The sequence below is a fragment of the Papio anubis genome, chromosome 11 (assembly GCF_008728515.1).
Source record: "Papio anubis isolate 15944 chromosome 11, Panubis1.0, whole genome shotgun sequence".
In the NCBI taxonomy this organism is placed as follows: Eukaryota; Metazoa; Chordata; class Mammalia; order Primates; family Cercopithecidae; genus Papio; species Papio anubis.
This window is the reverse complement of record NC_044986.1, coordinates 66,606,881-66,629,073: the sequence shown is the minus strand read 5'-3', so window position 1 is coordinate 66,629,073 and position 22,193 is coordinate 66,606,881. Positions and strand designations below refer to the sequence as shown.

The 22,193-nt window shown below is 40.7% G+C and overlaps 1 protein-coding gene and 1 pseudogene across 3 annotated transcripts; one reads left to right on the top strand and one right to left on the bottom strand.

Annotated features, from left to right (window-relative positions):
- The first annotated feature begins 1,580 nt into the window (after positions 1-1,580).
- On the top strand, positions 1,581-22,006 carry SAR1A (secretion associated Ras related GTPase 1A). Of its 3 annotated transcripts, XM_021943393.2 has the most exons (8): positions 1,598-1,709; positions 9,336-9,404; positions 10,075-10,148; positions 10,267-10,386; positions 10,937-11,002; positions 14,044-14,147; positions 18,264-18,395; positions 19,644-22,006. In XM_021943393.2, the coding sequence occupies exons 3-8, from the start codon at positions 10,091-10,093 to the stop codon at positions 19,758-19,760; spliced, it is 597 nt and encodes a 198-aa protein (XP_021799085.1). In that variant the 5' UTR covers positions 1,598-1,709; positions 9,336-9,404; positions 10,075-10,090; the 3' UTR covers positions 19,761-22,006. The 3 variants fall into 3 exon arrangements, with proteins under 3 accessions (XP_003903887.1, XP_003903885.1, XP_021799085.1); XM_003903838.4 differs by lacking the exon at positions 9,336-9,404 and having other exon boundaries at positions 1,581-1,646; XM_003903836.5 differs by lacking the exon at positions 9,336-9,404 and having other exon boundaries at positions 1,597-1,709.
- LOC116269388 lies at positions 8,065-8,541 on the bottom strand (annotated as a pseudogene).
- Positions 22,007-22,193: the final 187 nt, after the last annotated feature.

The following is a 22,193-nucleotide window of genomic DNA, read 5'->3' as shown; positions in this document are numbered from 1 at the left end:
GCACAAGGGGTTTCAAGCCCCATGAACACAGTCTTCCTGGTTTAACTAAAGCTGATGAGAAACCTCAGAAGTGGCCTGACCCCTTTCTGTGACTGGACAGATTCAAATTCAACATCGAAGACCCCAGGATGAGCAGAGGGTAGAGGGTGGTGAGCTTGCCTACTCAGCTCCCTGAGTATTGCTGGAGTGCCAGGTGCTACTTTAGTTTTATTTCTGCATGTACTTTAGTCTATTTCTGTGTTTTTCTCTGTTCCATTGTGTTTTGTGTGTGTGTGTTTCTGCGTGTGTGTGCACACCAGCTCTATAATGTTTTAATATCCAACAGGGTTAGTTCCCACCTCCTGGTTCTTCATTTTGAGAGCCTGTTTCTGGACTAGCCTTGTTTGGTTTTCTACACGAATTTTAGGAACAAATAGGGTAATTAAAAAAAACAAAAAAAACTAAACCACACACAATCTATTAATCCTATTAGTACTTTTATTGGGATTATGTTAAATTTAAATTTTACTTAAGGAGAATTGAGATCATGAATCCACAGACGTCATTCATCTTTCCATTAGACTGTTTCATTTGTAAAATGAGAGTAATAATGGTACCAATCTCGTAGCACTGTCCTGAGAATTAAATGAGAAAATGCATGCGAAATATACTGGGGCGAACACGTTGCTTTGCCACTTAGCTGTGTGAACTTGGGTGTGGTAGGTTATTCTGAACATTGCTCTCTCATTTGTCAATAAGGATAATCCTAGCATCTGCTTCACAGGACTCCAATGAGGGTGAAATTAGACAAAGCGCGCAAGTACCCAGTGCTCTGCCTGAAACGTAAGTGCACAATAAATATTAGCTGTTTTTCTAAAACATAGGCCATCCCAGGGCAAGGAAGTGCGACTCAAAGCAAAAGCATCCGGGCGCGGTGGCCCACGCCTCTCATTCCAGCACTTTGGAAGGCTGAGGCCGGCATATCACTTGAGGTCAGGAGTTCGAGACCAGCCTCGCCAACACGGTGAAACCCCGTCTCTACAAAAATACAAAAAATTAGCCGGATGTGGTGACATGCGCCTGTAATCCCAGCTACTCGGGAGGCGGAGGCATCAGAATCGCTTGAATCCGGGAGGTGGAGGTTGCAGTGAGCCGACATCGCGCCACTGCACTCCAGCCTGGGTGACAAAGTGAGACTCCGTTTCAAAAAAAAAAAAAAAAAGCAAGAAAAAAAAAGCAAAAGCTTGGAGGGATCCACCTCAAGTGGAAGTCCCCAAGGTCAAGTAATCTTTCCCAGGACCTGTGCCACCGTCGGTCCCCACTTCCTACTTTTTTCCTGGTGCGTCTGGAATGGGAAGCCGCGATCCCGAGGGTCCCAGGCCGCTCGGGGACTCCAGGACCCAGACCCAGACCCAGCGTCCCGGTACTGCCACGTCTCGCGCGGTCAGCTCGGCAGGCGGGAGCGGGCGGGACGAGGCGGTGCCAGACCCGAAGCGCGCTTTGTCAGGCCTTATGCCCGCCCCTCCGCGGCCGGAGTAGCAGGTGGGCCGGCACCGGGGCAGAGAGGCGTAACGCCGCGAGGGGGCGGGGCCAATTACGCGCCCGGAAGTCGCGGGGAGGGATGTGACGTACATCCGGCGAGTAGCTGGCGGTCCCGGGTGCTGCTGGTTAGTGTGCTCTCAGGGAGGGTCGGAGCCAGTCGCCGTTTTGCCGGAGGAGCCCCTCAGGCCGTGAGTCTGAGGGCCGCGTCGGGGAGGGTAGTTGGAGCTCGAGGGGCTGGGACGGAAGGCGGGGAGGTCGGAGCGGAGGCTGGTCCTGGCGGGGTTGGGGGCGGGGAAGTGACACGCAGGCGGTTCTGTGGGGCCGCCGGCTGATTCTGGGCGGGGACGGGCCGAGTCGGCCGGATTTGCTCAGTCCCCTGCTGTCCTCTTTGGCCTGGGGTCCACCTGCATTCCGCTCGGGGGTCTCTCAGCTGCTGGGCCGGATAACAGCTTCTTGTCTGTACCGTGCGCTCCGGTTTACGAAACGGCTCCATGTCCTCTGTCTCAAAAGAGCCTCACAGCCCTCGGTGAGGCGGGTGGGACCTCTTGATGATTATCCTTGTTTTATAGACTCGGGGACTGAGGCTGGCCAAGGCTCCGCAGTTAGCGAGTGTGAGCGCTCGAACCTGGTCTACAGGCCCCTAGTCCGGGGCTTACACCCAAGTCAGCGCTCAGTTGTCGTCCGATGGCCCGGGTCGAACCCTGTATTTTCTCCTTCCACCTTCCCCTTTTCCCCTGTTTGGTCTCTGCATGGAAAAATTTCCTTATGTGCATTTGACATGGATTAGCGTTTTCTTCACGATTCTAGCCAGTGGGTATCTTTATCTTGATTCCATCTGCTTCTGTTGCGACAGGGGGCTTAGGGAGATTTGCCATGGGGCTGACCTTTGACATTTACCCCGCGGCTAAGCAGAGTTAGCTAAAAGCCAGCCACCTACTACCCCAAATCTGCCTGGAATGGCGTCTTAAAGTTGCCCTGATTATGTATAACAAGTAATGCGTAAATTTTTAAATTGGCTAATGGTCAGATTGGTGCACTTCCTTTTCTATTAACTTTTGTTTGAATCTTTTAGCTCTGAAATTCGCAAGTTTTCATTTTAGGTACATTAATAGTGTTTTGTTGATAGTTTAGAGACCTACCTTAAATTTTAGATTACTCTTAACTTCTCGTAAGGCGGTACAATGGACCAAGAATAGAAAATAAATAGAATGCTAGTTATTAAAATACCATTCAAAAGATGTGATGAATTGTAAGGAAGAGAACTTAGGAAGATCATCCTCCGTGTAGTTGGTGGGTTAAAGAAGTTTTAGGTTTTTTTTTTTTTTCCAGCAATTTTGTGATTTGGGTTTGAATTTTATGTACTGTTAACAGGAAGAGCTTAGGCTTTGGTGTTAGAGATGAGGGTTTAAGCACTGGCACTATTAGTTTTTCAGCTGAGCAGTCTTCAACTACTCAGCAAAACTAGGAGTATCTTCATCTTCATCTTGTTAAATGAGGCCAATGATCCTTGCCTGGTAGGGTTGGTGTGAGGATGAAATGAGATGTACAGGTACTGTACAAATTGTAAAACTACTGATGAGTTGGTACAAATCCTAAGATCTTAAGGAGAGAGGAGCCACCAAGGCCATTTTCAGCTACTGAGGAGGCTGAGGTGGGAGGATCTCTTGGGCCTGGGAGGTTGGGGGTGCAGTGAGCCATGATGGCAACACTGCACTTCAGCCTGGGAGACAGAGTCTTGGTCTGTCTTAAAAAAAAAAAAAAGGGGGGGGCGGGGGCGTTTTCTTAACTTTGGGTGGTGGTACAACCCAACTCTTTGGATCTATTAAGGGTTTTTACTATTTTTAACTCACCTGAAGAGTTTCTTTAGTCAGCCTCCACTCTCGTCACTTCTTTACAATCCAACACTTCTATATACATTTGTACTACACGGGTTTTCAGTCAGTACTTTACAGACTTGTAAACAATATTTACATCACTTTAGAAATATTTTCTTTTTTTTTTTTTTTTTTTTGAGATGGAGTTTTTGGTCTTGTTGTCCAGATGTAGTGCAATGTCATGACGTCAGCTCCCTGCAACCTCTGCCTCCTGGGTTCAAGAGATTCTCCTGCCTCAACCTCCCGAGTAGCTGGGATTACAGGCGCCCGCCACCACACCTAGCTAATTTTTGTGTTTTAAGTAGAGACGGTGTTTCACCATGTTAGCCAGGCTGGTGTCGAACTCCTGACCTCAGGTCATCCACTCGCCTCGGCCTCCCAAAGTGCTGGGATTACAGTCGTGAGCCAAATATTTTCAACTAGATGAATTCTGCAAAGGTGAAAAGGAGAAAATGCCACACTTTAAATAGTTTTTCATGGCAATTGAACTACTTTAATTTTCCATTTTTTTTTTCCTTTGACACTCCTGCTTTTAAGCCATCTCCTCCCTTGGAGCATACAAATCAGCAGCAGCCAGGACTTAGCTACTTGGCTGCTTTAATTCTTCCCTCCAAAATGATCTGAGTGGGAATGACCATAATGAGGGGTGTGCTCTAAAGGTGAGCTGTGCTTCTCCAGGCAGTAGGTTGAGGAAAGTATAGGAGGATGTCTGGTTTGAGGGAGTTGCAGAGGAAAGGCACATTGTTCTTTTACTTATTTACAGTAAATGAGAATTTAAGCAGAGGAGCTTTATTAAGTATATTTAAGTTATTGGACTCCTTAAAGTGCGGATTCAATTTCCAGAGAAAACTATTAATGTGATAAATATGGTCTTTCTGCTGAAATATATTTGTTACTGAAAAGGCAAAAAAGAAATCACCTCATTTAGGATTTTTTCATAAGAGCTTAGTATGTACTTCCACCCAAACTGCCAAACTTTATTTGGCTCTTTTTGGTAAGAGCCATGAAAAATAATAAACATTGATTAGGCCCTAAAATTTATAGATTAGGCTATGGGCCTGATAAAAACCTAGTAATTGGATGAAAAACATACCATCTCTACTTTTCAATTTACTCTCTCTTTTTTTTTTTTTTTTTTTTTTTTGGAGATGGAGTCCTGCTCTGTCACCCAGGCTGAAGTGCAGTGATGCAACCTGCTCACTGCAACCTCTGCCTCCCAAGTTCAAGCGATTCTCCTGCCTCAGCCTTCTGCATAGCTGGGATTACAGGCAAGCGCCGCCGCTCCCAGCTGTTCAATTTATTCTTCATCTGGCATTCTTTGAATGAATGTAAGGGGAATTTTTTGTGGGCAATGCTTCTACTGGTTACTATTCATGAAAATTTTGATTGCAGTTGGTCATATCTAGTATAAAGCCCTGTGTTCAGATGCTCCTGCTGGTGGAGAGGAGTAAAAGTGTGAACCTTCCATTTTTCTGCACCATATCTGAGATACTAAAGCAAAAATTCATCATGACCAGACAATGCTGAGAAACCTTAAGACCCACCAACACATCTAGATCTTACCTTCTTCATTTCATTCAGAGGTCATTTTGCTTATTACCAATATATGTGAACCTTCTAGTAGCTTTTGATAACTATGAGAAACAATAGAAACAGTAGTGTTAATATCAGTACCAGTTAAGTTATTTACTTGCTTGGGAACTTATTGCTGTATCCTGAACAAGTATTCTTTTTTTGTTTGTTTTTTGTTTTTTGAGACAGGGTCTTGCTCTGCCACCCAGGCTGGGGTGCAGTGACACAATCATAACTCATGGCAGCTTCGAATTCCTGGGCTCAAGCAATCCTCTTGCTTCAGCCTCCCAAGTAGCTGGAACTACAAGCATGTGCCACCATGCCTGGCTAATTTTATTTTATTATTATTATTATTATTATTTTTTGTAGAGATACGGGTCTCTCTATGTTACCTAGGCTGGTCTTGAACTCCTGAGGTCAGGGAGGGATCCCCCACCTCAGCCTTGCAAAATGCTGGGATTACAGGTGTGAGCCACCGGGGCCCAGCCTGAATAAGTATTCTTATTTTAAGAAAATCTATTTGTAAAATGAGTTTAGGTGTGATTATTCATGTATGAAAAGATTCTCTTCTTATCCCTTAATGGTTCTAAAATAGTGATGTCATTTCTTTTCATAAATTGAGACCCATGTCTGCAAACATGGTTAGATATTGTTTGAGGTTGCATTGGTAAATGGAGCAGGGCAAGTGGTGCCGGCCAGTAGAATTTTGGGTGACTTTTGTTTTTTTTTAGCGCTGTTTACAGGATAGATTAATATGTTTTTCATTCAGATCAATGTGCTTTTCATTCTTATTTTCTATTTAGTGCATCTAAGTAGCATTTTGATTCACATTATTGATGAGACTGATTTCCTAGAGTTGTTCTTCACTGGAAGACTGCAGTGGTATGTCTAAGGACTGTGAATGAACTGCTGCCTGGAGGAGTGAGTCACACAGTAAAAGAGAGTTTAGGCATACCTCGGATATATTGTGAGTTTGGTTCCAGACTGCTGAAATAAAACAAGTACAGTAAAGCAAGTAACACGAATATTTTGGTTTCCCAGTGCACATAAAAGTTACATTTACACTATACTGTATGTAGTCTGTTAAGTGTACAGTAGCATTATGTCTTATAAAATACATACCTTATTTAAAAAATACTTTATGACTAAAAAATGCTAACAAGCATCTGATCCTTCTGTGAGTCATAACCTTTTTGCTGGTTGGCGATCTTGCCTCCATGTTACTCCACGTTGATGGCTGTTGACTCATCAGGTTGGTGATTGCTAAAGGTTGAGGTGGCTGTGGCAATTTCTTAAAATAAGACAACAGTGAAGTTTGTTGCATGAGTTAATCCTCGTTTTCAAGAAAGATTTCTCTGTAGCATGCAATGCTGTTTGATAGCATTTTACCCATAGCAGAATTTATTTCAAAATTGGAACCAGTCCTCTTAAATCCTGCTGCTGCTGAAGTAAGTTTATGTAACCTCAAGTAAGTTTTTGTAATTTTCTAAATCGTTGGTGTCATTTCAGCAGTATTCAGAGCATCTTCACCAGGACTAGATTCCATCTCAAAAAAACTACTTTTTTTGCTTATCCATAAAAAGCGTCTCCTCATCCATTAGTTTGATCATGAAATTACAGCAGTTGTCACATCTTCAGGCTCTACTTCTAATTGTAGTTCTCTTGCTGTTTCTACGATATCTAAGGTTACTTCTTCCTCCGAAGTCTGGAACCACTCAAAGTTATCCACAAGGGTTGGAATCACTGTCTTCCAAACTCCTGTTGATATTGATGTTTTGAGCTCTTCCCGTGAATCATAACTGTTCTTACTGGTACCTAGAATGGTGACTCCTTTCCAGGAGGTTTTTGGTTTACTTTGTCCAGATCCAGCAGAGAAATCAGTCTGTGGCATTGATAGCTTTGTGAAATATATTTCTTAAATGAAAGACTGGCAAGTGGAAAATGCTCCTTGACCCATAGGAAGCAGAATGGATGTTGTTAGTAGACATTAAAACAACATTAACCTCTTTCTGCATCTCCATCAAAGCCCATGGGTGACCAGGTGCATTGTCAATGAGCCGTAATATCTTGAAATCTTTTTTTCTGAGCAACAGGTCTTCTCAGTGAGCTTAAAATACTTAGTAAACCATGCTGTAAACAGATGTGTGGTAGGCAGAGTAGTTTTAGTGTAATTCTTTTTTTAATTGTGTTTTTTTAAATTGGAAAACAAATACACAACTTGGAATGGATTTGAGGCAAATTGTGTCAGAAGCAGATTTTCTTTAAGTGTCTAAACAGAGTTTAAAAAGCAAGTAACAGTAAAAGAAAATGTTTCTGGTACAGGACCAGCAGTACAAAAAAATAGTGTACAAGGTACCTGGAAGCACCTGGATAATACACCCGTTCTGCAGTAGTGTAACTTTTAAGTACATATTGTTGGCTGTCCGTAGTCCACGCAGAGTTACAACTCCACATTTCAACAACATGCTGACAGTTCCTAAAGAAAACTACTTTAAAAAAATGGTGGCCGGGCGCGGTGGCTCAAGCCTGTGATCCCAGCACTTTGGGAGGCCGAGACGGGCAGATCACGAGGTCAGGAGATCGAGACCATCCTGGCTAACACGGTGAAACCCCGTCTCTACTAAAAAATACAAAAAACTAGCTGGGCGAGGTGGCGGACGCCTGTAGTCCCAGCTACTTGGGAGGCTGAGTCAGGAGAATGGCGTGAATCCGGGAGGCGGAGCTTGCAGTGAGCTCAGATCCGGCCACTGCACTCCAGCCTGGGCGACAGAGCAAGACTCTGTCTCAAAAAAAAAAAAGGCATAACTCAGATGTTCCCTTATTTGACCAACTCCATCTAAGTTTAGATGTGCAGAAGGGCTTAGATATATCCAGAGTAAGCCACAGGTAACATGTTACTTCATCAGTTTTCTAAAATACAGTTTCAGGGCAATGACAGTAAGGGAAGAACACATGGAGGAATGAAGTCCTGATAGTCCTGATTACTATACATGCATCTTTTTTTGACAGTAGGGAGAAGCCTTTTACAGATAAGTTACAAACAAAAGGCAAATAAACAGTTTTGTACAAGAAATTTGACACATTCTGTACAGGGTCTTCATTTTGCTGTCATCGTTTGTACAAACTCATAGTTTACTTGACCGTCACTATCAAGATACGCTTCTCTGATCATTTAATCAACTTTTTAATCTGTTAACTTCACTCCAAGTTTGTCATCACATGGTGAGGTTCTACACCACTAATATAGCCATTGCCATCCTTATCAAACACACTGAATGCTTCTCTAATTTCTTCTTCACTATCTGTGTCTTTCATTTTTCTTGCGATCATTGTCAGAAATTCAGTGAAGTCAATTGTGCCATTACCATCAGCATCTACTTCATTAATCACGTCCTGTAACTCTGCTTCTGTGGGATTCTGCCTGAGACCTCATTACAGTTCCCAGTTTCTTTGTTGTTGTAGTTCAATCACCATCTTTGTCAAATAGTGAAAAAACTTATTTGAATTCTGCAATCTGCTCTTCAGTCAGTGCTGCAAGTGCTGCAAGTGCTACTGGTTTCCGAGACACAACCATACAACCACTCTGCTTGCTCAGTTGCTCCACTTGGACTGATTTAGTGTCATTCTTCAGGGCCCTAGGATTTTCAGAATGATAAATGAATATTGGCTTCATTAGCACATAATGAAGCCAAGCATTGACGTCTCCCCTCTAGCTATGAAAGTCCTAGATGGCTTTTCCAGTAGAAGGCTGTTTTGCCTACATTGAAAATGTGTTGTTTAAGGTAGCCACCCACCTTCACCAGTTATCTTGCTGCAGCTTCTACATCAGCACTTGCATTTTTACTTTGTGTTTTTATTTTTATTTTTTTATTTTATTTTATTTTTTTTTATCAGCAGTAAGGCTGTTTCATTTGCTTGATGTTCGTGGGTTCGCTGGAGTAGCAGTTTTAATTTTCTTCAAGAACTTTTTCTTTGCATTTACAACTTGAGTAACTGTTGAGTGCAAGAGGCCTAGCATCTGGCTTATCTCAGGTTTTGATGTGTCTTCCTCACTAAGCTTAATCATTTCTGACTTTCGATTTCAAGGGAGAGACCTGTTACTTTCACTTGGAGAATAGGGAGGCCTGGGGTGGGGGCAGGGCTGTGGAGGAAGTCATTAAGTTTGCTGTCTTCTATGGTTGTGATTTGTGGCACAACAAAACAGTTACAATAGTAATAGGAAAGATCACTGATCATAGATCATGATGACAGATATAAGAATAATGAAAAAGTTTGCAATATTGTGTGAGAATTACCAAAATGTAACACAGAGACATAAAGGGAGCACATGCTGTTAGCAAATAGTACTGATACACTTACTCAACTCAGGACTGCCTCCAACCTTCAATTTGTAAAAATCCAGAAAACCTCAGGATCCACAAAGCATCATCAAATGAGGTATGCCCTTTGTATTTTTAACTCCTAGTTCTCTGAGTATCATAGATCAAAAACTTTTAGGAAACCAGTCATTTTTGCACATAGAAGGATTCTAGAGACTTTCCTCTAGAGTGCAAAATCTGCAAGTCTCAAGAAAGAAGAATATTAGTTTCTCTTTACTTTGCTTTCTCCCCTCCCCTCCTCTCCCCTCCTCTCCCCTCCTCTCCCCTCCTCTCCCCTCCTCTCCCCTCCTTTTTCTTTTCTTTTTCCTGTCCTGTCCTGTCTTTTTTCTCAGAGTCTCCCTCTGTTGCCCAAGCGAGTGCAGTGGCACCGTCATGCCTCACTGCAGCCTCAGACCCCTGAGTTCTAGTAATTCTGTCTCACCCTCCTGAGTAGCTGGGACTATTAGTGTGTGTCACTATGTCCAGCTATTTTTTTAGTTATTTGTGGAGATTGAGTCCGACTTTCTTGCCCAGGCCAGTTTTGAACTCCTGGGCTCAAGTGATCCTCCTGCCTTGGCCTTCCAAAGTGCTGGGATTCCAGGTGTGAGCCACCATGCCTGGCCAGCTTTCTTATGCCTGAAAACATGGGACTGTAAATGTGCATCATGGTTAGTGAACAAGAGTTAACCTCTCCACAATTGTACTGTCATTCAGAAAGCTAATGTTTGCTACTTTCATATTTTATACAGGTAGTAAGCATTAATAATGTCTTTCATCTTTGAGTGGATCTACAATGGCTTCAGCAGTGTGCTCCAGTTCCTAGGTAAAGCCATTTCCTTGAAATACAGGTTTCAAAGTTTGTGCATTTCCTTCAGTAGTTTAAATACAAGTAGGCTTTAGTCTGTAGAGAGCAAATGTGTTAACAATTTTTTCTCTTTTAGGACTCTACAAGAAATCTGGAAAACTTGTATTTTTGGGTTTGGACAATGCAGGCAAAACCACTCTTCTTCACATGCTCAAAGATGACAGATTGGGCCAACATGTTCCAACGCTACATCCGAGTAGGTTTGAAAATATCAGGTGACCTTTTGATCTTTGAAGGTCAGTGTTAGGCTTGGAGGATGAATCCCTAGTTGATGGAGTTCTTTTGTTAACTGAAGTCCCAAAAGCCAACTCATATGAAAAAGTTCCCTGTAAGACACATTCATATTATGTACTTTCAGATCTAAACCTCTGGAACTTTGTCATTATCTGTTGTCACTGGTCCTGTAAAGGGACACATCTCCTATACCTACTTCTAAGAAGCAGAAAATAGCTTGGAAAAAAAGAAACCTTTGGCTTTTAGAATAGTTTAAGAACATTTTCACCCTTGTATTCCTTTTCTTTGTTGGAAGTGGGGCGTTGCCTGGGCTGGTCTCAAAAATCCTGGGCTCAGGTTATCCTCCTGCTCTCAGCCTCCTGAGTAGCTGGAACTACAGGCGGGTGCCACCACACTTAACTTCTTGTATCTTTTTCTTTATGAGGTGAAAGCATTGGTATTGGCTTGTAGTACTAGTAGTTGGGGCTTGTTGAATTGACAAGTTTATTTCTTCTTTTTAAACAATTTTTCAGCATCAGAAGAGCTAACAATTGCTGGAATGACCTTTACAACTTTTGATCTTGGTGGGCATGAGCAAGGTAAGCGATGACTCAGTGGAAAGCATGTTTATTGACTTATGATTCTTTTTGTGCCCCCCAGCACCCTTTAAAAGCAGTGTGTCATTTTTACCTTTTAAATTACACTTTAGAATTAGGATCTTACTACTTTAGTGAAGTTGTTTTATTCATTTTTTTAAAAACTCATTTCAAACTTGTCAAAAGTTGCGTTAAATACACAGAAGTCCACTTCAATATTACCCTATTGAGCTAGTATAAAGTTAGCTATAATGCATAACTATTCATGAACTTTTAAGTATTTGCCTGATAAAGCCAAACTCAACTCAAATCTTGACTGAAAATTTTTACAAAGCAGGACAGCATCTTGCCATTTTAATCTTTACTAGGTTTTTACTTATTAACGCAATTTACCTGGTAACTAGAAAATACGTTAAAAGATATAGGTATTGCCTCAGCAAGAGTAATTATTTCATCATTTTAACTAGGCTTGCTCTAAGCCAGTGTATTTTCTTCTATACCTTTTGCCCAAATTTGTTAGTCTCCTCCTCCCTACATAATACATATTAATATTTATTTTTTATTAACTGTTTGTGAGCATATCATGCCCCTTTACTCTTTTATACTTTAGTGCTGTTTTCTAAGAACAAAGATATCTCCTTGTATATAATCATAATAGTTATCAAATCAAGAAAGTTTTATTTTTATCCAGTCTGTATTTCCTTTTTTTTTTTTTGGTCAGTTGTCCTGATAATCTCTTTTATACCATTTTTTCATCTTGACCAGGTATACAGTATCATATTTTAGTTATCAAGTCATTTTTGCATCCTTTATTCAATGGAGTGAAAGTATGTAGGAAATTTAACTTAAATATTTGTAAGTAATTTCAGACTTGTCAAAAGTTGCAAAAGTAGTGCAGTGACTATGTGTGATTACTCTGATATAAGTTGATATTTTGTATATTCTATCCATTTGGGACAGTTGGTGGAACATTTCCTTCTACTTTTTTGCTTTCCTCAGAAGTGCTTTTTGCCTACTCAGGCTATGTCTTTGGCTATCAGATTCCTGTCAGGTGTTTAGAGACATACAGGATGGGCGTCTTTGTCTAATGGGCACTCAGTTCACATTTGACAAGACCGTAGGTATAGGAGTAAAATATTTAAGATGTGAGAATAAACATTCTGGGAAGGTAGGGAAAAGGAACTATTGAGATTCTGTCAGATTTACTTACTTGTTATTACATTGAGTGGAGAAATCTCGTTTTGAAACATTAGGTTGAGCTAATACCGTTTTTTTTTCTTTTTTTTGAGATGGGGTCTTGCTCTGTTGCCCAGACTGGAGTGCAGTGGCATAGTCTTGGCATACTGCAGCCTCTGCTTCCTGGGCATAAGCAATCCTCCCACCTATTTTTTGTAGAGACTGGGTTTCCGCCATGTTGCCCAGGCTGGTCTTGAACTCCTGAGCTCAAGCAATCCACCTGCCTTGGCCTCCCAAAGTGCTAGGATTACGGGCGTGAGCCATTGTGCCCAGCCTAATACAGTTTTAAAACAATGTGTAGTAAAATACAACATTGGTCATTTCTAGTAGTTAAGCCTAATAATTTTATAGTCAGTTATTTCATTAACATATAATTACATTTTAATTTATTTAATATTTATGCCCTAAAAAATCATGTATATTATGATCATAATCACATAAAATACCAGTAAAGAAAAAAGACTGGAAGAAAATACCAAAATATTGACAAGGGGTGTGTTTTGATGGAGGGATTAGAAATGATTTTGTTTCCTTTTTTATGTAAGGAGCTTGTATTTTTTTTCATTTGGGTAAGAATGGGTATATGGTGTCCTTTCTGCTTTTTCCACAAAAGGATTTGTAACTGCTTACAAATTTAAATTCAGAGCAAGATACGACTGAACCTAGACCATCTGGAGAATGCAGAAGGAACAGACACCAGATGGTTTTATATACCTGAACTGGGAATTGTAGATTGTTTGGTGTGATAAATTTAGGTTTCAGGTTTTGTTAAAATAAGAAGGGAAATGTATTGATGTATTTAGTTTTGTTTCTTTGACTGAGGAAAATCTACTAAACAGAAACACTTTTACATAATAACCTAGCCACCATTTTATAGAAGTTACTAAAATACTGTACATCTGGAGGTTCCTTTTTTTTTTTGTATAACTTAAAAATTTTAACTTTTAAAAGGAGAGCAAGTTTGATTAACAAAATCGGTATAGAACTACGGAAAGTAAAATGGAAAGTTCCTTCAACCTCTTTTTCCTAACTCTACTCTTTAAAGGTAACCATTAATAACTGATGTAGAGATGCTTCGTTATTCATTCTATTGCAAGGGCTAGAAATGAATGGCTTAGAAATGATAGTAAAATTAAATCACTGCTTCCCAGCCTTTATCGTTTCATGTCACAAGCAAAAAACAAGTAATATTTCTAAGGCATGCTGAGTTAAATATGGTAGGCTGAGATAACTGGCCTGGGGCCTTGAACCACTGGTCAGGCCCAGTCTCCCTAAGGGCTGAGCAGAGGAGTGTGTCAAGACACCTACACACAAGTTGGCTAGAAACTAACTGGGACTAAAGTTACATGGACAAGTAATTTGTATCCTGATGTTTTAACTCAGAGGTTGCAAATTAAACTTGGCTCCAGGGGCAAGGCAAGTCATTTAAGTGAGTAAAATTGGCTGACTGTAAGACAGCAGGGACATTTTGTCAAGCAAAAGTGTTCAGACATCATCTGAAGGGGTAGCCACTGCCTAGTTCCTGCTGATAGTTGTCATGTGGATAAGTAGGCATGGGGTTGCCAGATGTTGCAGTTTTTCAAGAAAGGTGGAAACTCTGATTTTCAAATTTACAAAAATCAAGTTCAACTCGTGGACCATTAGTTTGCATCCTCTGTTCTGAATTAATACTGGCCAGAACTTGGAGAAATCCATAGAGTCTAATCTTACTGAAACCTGACCAAGATTTGTCCATTTTAAGACCATTAGGTTATTCATTTTTACAATGTATATTTTTTACTGATGCAACTACAAACTTTGTTTTTTAGCACGTCGGGTTTGGAAAAATTATCTCCCAGCAATTAATGGGATTGTCTTTCTGGTGGACTGTGCAGATCATTCTCGCCTCGTGGAATCCAAAGTTGAGCTTAATGTATGTTTATATACTTTGTCCTTTTTTGGCCTCTATTTTTTTTTTAAGAAATATAGCTCGGTAGTGCCAATAATTAGTAATTCCAGTTAACATTTGGCAAAAAGACCTAGTTGCAGAAGGAAAATATTTTAAATCTAAGACATTGCTTTTCAATGTCCTGAGGAAACTCAGCTCAAACTTGAATAAATTAACTGTTTTTTCTATCATACAGTGACTATATGGCCAAGTTTGCTCAGGATACTCCTCATTTATGCCTGTTGTCCCAGCATAATTAATTAATTAATAGTATTCCATTTCACGTGTCGTCATGAACAGTAATTGTTTTTTTTTTTTGTTTTTTTTTGAGACAGAGTGTCTCTCTGTTGCCCAGCCTGGAGTGCAGTGGCGCAGTCTCAGCTCACTGTAACCTCCACCTCCTGGGTTTGAGGGATTCTCCTGCCTCAGCCTCCCGAGTGGCCTCCTGGGACTGCAGGCACGTGCCACCACGCCTGGCTAATTTTTTGTATTTTTAGTAGCGACGGGGTTTCACCATGTTAGCCAGGATGGTCTTGATCTCCTGACGTCATGATCCACCCTCCTTGGCCTCCCAAAGTGGTGAGATTACAGGCATGAGCCACCACGCCTGGCCCACGAACAGTAATTCTTTATAAGTAGTGTTGGCACAGTGAAAGCCTAAAAGCAATATTAGAGTTCTTTACATTTTTGAATCTGCATTCTCAGCTTGTGCCTACCCACCCTCCCACTGAATGACTTGCCAGACCTTCATGGTCTGTTTTCAGCCTTCAGTTTTGGTTGCATACATCCTTTGATACTATCAAGGACTTACTTCAAGTTTTCTCCTTTGTCCACATTGCATTTTCTCTTGGCTTGATGGTTTCTATACTATTGGCTTTATTATCCCTACTCCTTTACCCTATATCTTTTCTTTCTCTTTGATTTGTAACTCCTTGGATTCTTGTTCCTGGCAATTTGAACCTGTCTTGAATTTATTTCTAAGTATGTTTCTCACATCTATAGCTCCAGCCTCATGTAGAATTGCCTGCCACGCAATCTTTACCTTGCCTTTTTTTTTTTTAAATAAAAAAAACCAGTCTTCCTCTGTTGCCCAGGCTGGAGTCTAATGGTGCAATCACAGCTCACTGTAAACTCCAGACTTCTGGGCTCAAGTGATCTTCCTGTCTCAGCCTCCGAAGTAGCTAGGACTACAGGCACACACCACCACATCCAGCTCTTTTTTTTTTTTTTTAAGTGTTTTTGTAGAGACAGGGTCTCATTATGTTGCCCAGGCTGGTCTCAGTCTCCTTGCTTCAGGTGATTCTCTGCCTCGGCCTCATGAGGTGTTCGGATTACAGGCATGAGCCACCATGCATGGTCTCCATTCTCTTTGTTTAAACTCCTCTTTTCACTCTTGATTTTGGAGCTATCTCTCTGGCTGATACTTCTGTCTCTTTGAGAAGCACTAGTTTTCTGGTTAGTCCTTAAATGTTGGTGTTCTCCAGAGTCTGCTTTCTCCTAGGCTGGTCTCATCTACTCTCTTCATTTGGCACCTACATGTCAGTGACTCTCAAATGCATTTCTCTCCTCTAGACCTCTCCTGACCTCCAATCTCATACCTAATCCTGCCCACTCTTGACAACTCCCACTACTGATTCTGTTTTCCTAGAATGGAACTATTCGTCTTTCCTACCCACCACCTACCTAGACATGCAGTCCAGAAATCTGTGAATTAATATAGATCCCACCATGACCCTGATATGCACCATAATGCCAGAAGGAACTTTCTCAGACTTCATTGCCCTGCTTAATATCCTTTGATAGTTCTCTATCATTTTCATGATAAAATCTATACATCTTTTGCATAGCACGTAAGATCATTCATGATCCTCTCTCTGCTGCTTTTTACTGCCTACCTTGAACTATATTCCAAACAAACAACTTAGCCATCCTTGAATATGCACAAGTAGCTACTGCCTGGCTTTTTCACCTGTACCTCTCCTCAACCCCTCACGTTGTCGGCAAATTTTAAAATGTCCTGTAAGGGACCTCAGAGTTCAGATATGACTGCTTCTGGTAAGCCTCCCCTGGTCTCTTGAGACTGTTAGACTCCCACCATACCAATGTATGTTGTCTTGATTTTCTTGTAGTTCTGTGTCATCAGACTATGAACTAACATGATAGGGACTGTGTCTTATTTCTTTGTGAAACCCCTGCACCTAGCAAAGCATGAGACACATTAGGTACTTTGTTATTGCTTAATGAATTAAGGACATTCTTATTCTAATTTTGTGTAACATTTCCTGGAATTCCAGATGTTCAAAGCATGTTCCTCTTTAACTCTGCTTTCCCCCCTGCCTTTCTTGTTGGTGACAAGTAGTTTCCCCGGCTTGAAATCGGTGCCAGTTTTGACTCATTTGTCTTTTTTTTTCTTTTTTAATCATCATTTAGACATTGGTCTCTTCAATTCTTTCTTCAAAATGCCTCCTGCACTATTCATTGAATGCCCTACCTTAAACTAGATCATGATCTCTTACATGAACACCACAGATAGATATTACATGAACACCACAGATAGATACTATTTGTGAATTCATTATACTGAAAAATACGATTTTATTCACTAACTTCTGGATTTGCGGTCTTTAGGATCTATTGCAGCTCACTTCTCACACTGGTCCCGTAATGTGAGTCATCTCTTCCCATCCATTTTTTTTGTTGCTGCATGTCTGTCTAAATGCTTGAATCCAGCCATGCAGTACTATGTGGCTTCCTAAATTGTTGTCCACTGCAAAGCCATTGTTTATGTTCTTTCTTCTCCTTTACACCTCTCCAAACCCTGCTCTTCCTTTAGAGCCCTGTTGAGGTTCCAGATCTTTGCCAAGACTTTGCTCAAGCCCAGAACTGCCATTTTATTTCCCTGAACTTGTCTTACTGTTAATATTCAGTTCCCATGCATTGTGACACTTATCAACTATGTTGTGTTCTTACTTGGCTTTGTTAACATAAATGTGGCTGGGCGTGGTGGCTCATGCCTGTAATTCCAGCATTTTGGGAGGCTGAGGTTGGCAGATCACTTGAGGGTCAGGAGTTTGAGACCAGCCTGGCCAACATGGTAAAACTCCATCTCTACTAAAAAAACACAAAAATTAGCCGGGTGTGGTAGCACATGCCTGTAGTCCCAGCTACTCAGGAGGCCGAGGTGGGAGAATCGCTTGAACCTGGGAGTCAGAGGTTGCAGTGAGTCGAGATTAAGAAAAAAAAAAACCATAAATGTGAACATAGAGTAAGGATTTTTTTGAGGACAGGAATGTGCTTCCTTTTGTATTCTCAGTGCCTAGTGCCTGAGATAGTCACCCTTCCTATTGTATTCCTCTCAATGCCTGAGAGAGTTCTTTGCACACATTGGGACTTGGTGAATACTTGGGGAGTTCCTATAGTCATCTTTGAGGCTCTGTAGCGGGAGCATTCATTCTTGTAGGACTGTGCTGAGGGGCATCCTGAGGATAGTTTGTGGCTGAGCAGATTAGCTCAAAAGTAAATGTTGGGGCAGTTCTGCTGCCTTGTAAATAAATAGCTTAAAGTTTCAACTGTTTTGAGGCACTTAAGAGATTTTTACCTAATGTCATGGGTATTATGTAATGTCAAGGTGAATATTTAATCACTCAGGTATAAAGATGATAAGATTTTCACTTTACATTAATGCCTTTTTAAAAGATGAGTGGAAGTCAGAATTTTCTTTTCTTTTTTTTTTTGTTTTTTTGAGACAGAGTATTGCTCTGTCGCCCAGGCTGGAGTGCAGTGGTGCGATCTCGGCTCACTGCAAGCTCCGCCTCTCGGGTTTATGCCATTCTCCTGCCTCTGCTTCCTGAGTAGCTGGCACTACAGGTCCCTGCCACCACGCCCGGCTAATTTTTTGTATTTTTTTAGTAGAGACAGGGTTTCACCGTGTTAGCCAGGATGGTCTCAATCTCCTGACCTCGTGATCTGCCCGTCTCGGCCTCCCAAAGTGCTGGGATTACAGGCGTGAGCCACCGCGCCCGGCATGAAGTCAGAATTTTCATTATCTGGTGGGCTTTTGTAGATTCCTCACTTAATTCTTTTTTCTTTTTCAATCTTTAGGCTCTAATGACTGATGAAACAATATCCAATGTGCCAATCCTTATCTTGGGTAACAAAATTGATAGAACAGATGCAATCAGTGAAGAAAAACTCCGTGAGATATTCGGGCTTTATGGACAGACCACAGGAAAGGTAAGATAAAAATATTTGGGTTACATATAAAGGACATTAACAGGTTTTAAAACATGATGTTTTGCTATCTAAATTACCCTTTTCTTTTAAAGGCTTAAACAGGCTTAGGATTTGTTTTACTGTGGGTATTTTGTAAGCTCACTAGAGGCAGGAGTGTGTTCTTTTAACATTTTAAATGGGATTCATTCATCGGGTATTTGAGGAAGAAGAAAATGGTAGAAAAGGCACACTTACTCTTTTAAGAGTTTATGATTATCTTTCAAATTTGATTCTGAGAAATTGCTTTTGAAATAGCCCTTTTTAGCCAGAAAAGAATTTTTCTTGGACTGGAGATTGCAGGTTATAAAGAAAAATAATAATTTCAGTCACTTTCCAAGCATTGAAATAAAAAAACTTGATTATCCTCAGTGCTTCTTGCTGAGAGAGGTAGGACTGTTGGCCACATTTTGCAGAGGAAGAAACAGAGAGTGATTTGTTCAGGTCTACACAGCAAGTCAGTGATAAAACCAGAAAAAGAACTTGAGTCTTCCAAATCAATAGTTTTTACTGTCTTCAGTTGGAAGGAGGACTCTTGTTGAAAAGCAGGCTTGAGAGAGAGAAAATCTAGATCAGATACAGTGAAGCAGGAATCTTTCTGTTCTTTTTAGCTTGGGTTTTTGGCATATTTAGTTTTTAAAAATCTTCCTTTTCTGTGATCTGTGATAGCTTTCTGACTTTTTTACATGGTTCCTTAGTCTTGCCTCTTCTTGATTACCTGTTTCTTTATAGAAATACTTCCTTTCTTTCATTTAATTTCTCCTCTTTTGCATCAGTATTAAATACACATGAATTCTTCATTTCCTCAGTGCCACCTGTTATGAGTGTTTATTTCTGCATGTTTTGCTAATGAGAATGTCCTTATTTCTAAACAGTCCCAGACCTCTTTTCTGCATCAGAGAGCATGCTAGTTCCGTAAGTCCCAGTGGCTTTTTTCTTGGTTTGCTACCATAACTTTACAGATAAATATTGGGTGTTCAAAGCAAATGCTCTTCAGAGAGAGAGAGGCTGGGAAAAGAACTGTGCTGCTTATTCTATCCTGAAAACACGAAGCTTGGGGAAGTCATCTATATGGTCTTGACTGCATTTCTGTAATTAATACCTACTTAGGTTTGCTTTTAAGGAATGGATAAAATGATTGTAGTGATCGTCCTTTCAATCTTTTCCACCACAGAGATGCTAACAGGCCTTTCTTGGTTTTGCCTCCTTTAGGGGAATGTGACCCTGAAGGAGCTGAATGCTCGCCCCATGGAAGTGTTCATGTGCAGTGTGCTCAAGAGGCAAGGCTACGGCGAGGGTTTTCGCTGGCTCTCCCAGTATATTGACTGATGTTTGGACAGTGAAAATAAAAGAGTTTTACTTCTCTGGACTGATCCTATTCACAGCTTCCTCATGAACTTTTCTAATAGAACAAGGAAAGCTCTCCAACCATGTCTGGCGTTGAGAAGCCAAGAGTCTCTGTCAACTCTCTCATTGCCCAGTGGTGACATGTGCTCTTCTCCACACTGTTGGGAGGTAATGCTGCCCCACGTGCTGGTGCAGGTCAGTATCCCGGGACTTGGAAGCTGGCAGGATTTGCCGGGTAAAGCTGTGTGCCATCATGGGGCACCTGAAAAGAAAAACACGTCTCACCACTGTGGTTGATTTCAAAAGAAACTGATTCTATTTTTTAAAGAAAGTGTTGTTAATGTAATTGGTATCCCTCCTAACTTTTTGAGTTCACAATTTACTTGGTCCAGAGTTTTCTATTCTTTTTTTTTTTTTTTTTTTAAACTAATGAATGACATTTAGATACTTCATAAAATTATGAACAGATACACATTGGAGGCCAGAGCTCATTTGGGTGAACTTACTCCTGCTGAGTTAGCAGGTTGGTGAGAGAAGCTCCCCTGAGCTCACCTGTCTCCCTGACTGCCTTGGAGTAGGTGGCATAACCTTGTGCACAGAGAACTAGAAAAGGGGCGGAACCCTGGCCTTGAAGTTTTGGCAGGTTTCCACTGTGGTAAGCTAGGGTCGTTCCTCATCAAGGAATGTGTAGCAGATTGTTCACTGTGGAGGAGTTAATTATAGAATGGGTTATTGTTATTATTCTTACTCATGAAGTTACAGATTTCAGCCAGTCTTTGCTTTTATACTTGTGAAATTTAATTTCTCTCTATAGCACCTTTGTTTTTCATTTTCAGTTATAAAAAGTGACTTTCACCTCATAAAAGCGTTGAGAACATCTCTCATGTCACATACTGCAGGTGCATCAGTTACTTTTGCACAGATTCTAGGGACATTTTTCTGAATAGGAAGACAGGACAAAGTTAACAGCTTAAGGGCTCTTAATTCTGTGAGTTGAGGACTTGAAAGTATTGTAGCACTTGTTTGGATCCAGGAAAAATGTACTCAGTGGGCTTTAAAATTTCCATTTTCAGAATTTGGTCTCTCAGGCTGTTTCTGAGCTCTTTTTCATACATTTTTTCTCCTTTGGTACCTATTTTATTAGTGTTTAAAGTAAAGGTTAACATCTGTAGCTTTTCCAGGTTTTTTTTTTTGTATGAAATTGTCTTTCTCCATTGCAGAAATAAGCTGGGGAAACACTAACCCAAAAACTTTCTGTAGAGCTGTTCCTTTGGAGGCAGCATCATTTATTGGCAGTAAAGACTCAGTATAAAAGCACCAGCATCCCTACTAGGGTGATGAGGATTAATTTTATAGCATTCCATTTTCCTAGTGCCACATGTGAAATTGGATTTTGATGATCTTAACCTATATTCTACCCTTATGCTAAAAGATCAAAAGATAGATCTCCTAGGAACAGATTGGAGATAGGAGATGAAAAGTTGGGAGGATGTCTTTATTCTAATGTGAGGGTAGGGAAATGTGGATAACATTACTGTGGTGAGAGAGGCATCGTTCTTTAGTTGGAGTTCTCATTCTTATTCTCCAGTACTGACTGGACCATACTTTTTCACTGCCAGGTACTGAATGCAGAGGCTCAGCCAAGTATATATGTGGGAAGTGCATGCATTTCGTTTAATAGCAAGCATAGCTGGATTAAGACAAAATTGTTGGTTTGGAAAGGGGTTAAAGCCTTAAGTGAACAAATCTAGCTAACAGTGAATGAACTAGGTAATTAACTTGCATATTTTTAATTTCCTTTGGTTAAAGATCCCCCATACTTCTCTATTCGGAGAAGTATGATTACTTCAGTGTTAGTTTTCTTAAATTTTTTTTTTTCCTATTTGTCCTGTGTCTCTTTGTTGCAAGTTGGAAGTCTGTGGGTTCTGCATAGGGCAGCTCTTTGTGAAAGTGGGTTATTCCACTGGAGAAAGGGGATGGAAAATCAGAACCAATGTATTTCTTGCCCCACGGAACACTATTCCTATAAGATAGCTGAAAGAAGCTGCTGTGAGGAGCTCAGCTCCAAACACAGGATCAGCACCTTGTACAGGAATTCCCATGAATTATGACTTCTCATTCTGTTTTATCAGAGTGCATATATGTCCTATTTCAGGAAAAGTAAAACAGTCATTTACAAAAGAAAGTCAATCTGTATCCTAAGCATTTTAATAAAAAGTTAAAACAAATCTGCTATTTCCTTTCTTACTTTCTTTCTTTTCTTTTTTTTTTTTTTTTTTTTTTTTTTGCATTGGTTCTGAGCTCTGAGTTTGAACAATGCCATTTGTTTGGGGAGGGAACCAAAAGTTCCCTACATAGAGGAAGAGACATTTAGGGTACGTGTGAGATACTTGAATTTTGCCACCAGGAGGGGGA

Excerpts from the sequence above, each read along its gene's own strand:
- SAR1A (XM_003903838.4), top strand. The coding sequence starts at position 10,091 with ATGTCTTTCATCTTTGAGTGGATCTACAATGGCTTCAGCAGTGTGCTC. Across the intron at positions 10,149-10,266 it reads CAGTGTGCTCCAGTTCCTAG|GACTCTACAAGAAATCTGGA; the intron begins GTAAAGCCATTT and ends TTTCTCTTTTAG. Across the intron at positions 11,003-14,043 it reads TCTTGGTGGGCATGAGCAAG|CACGTCGGGTTTGGAAAAAT; the intron begins GTAAGCGATGAC and ends TTTGTTTTTTAG.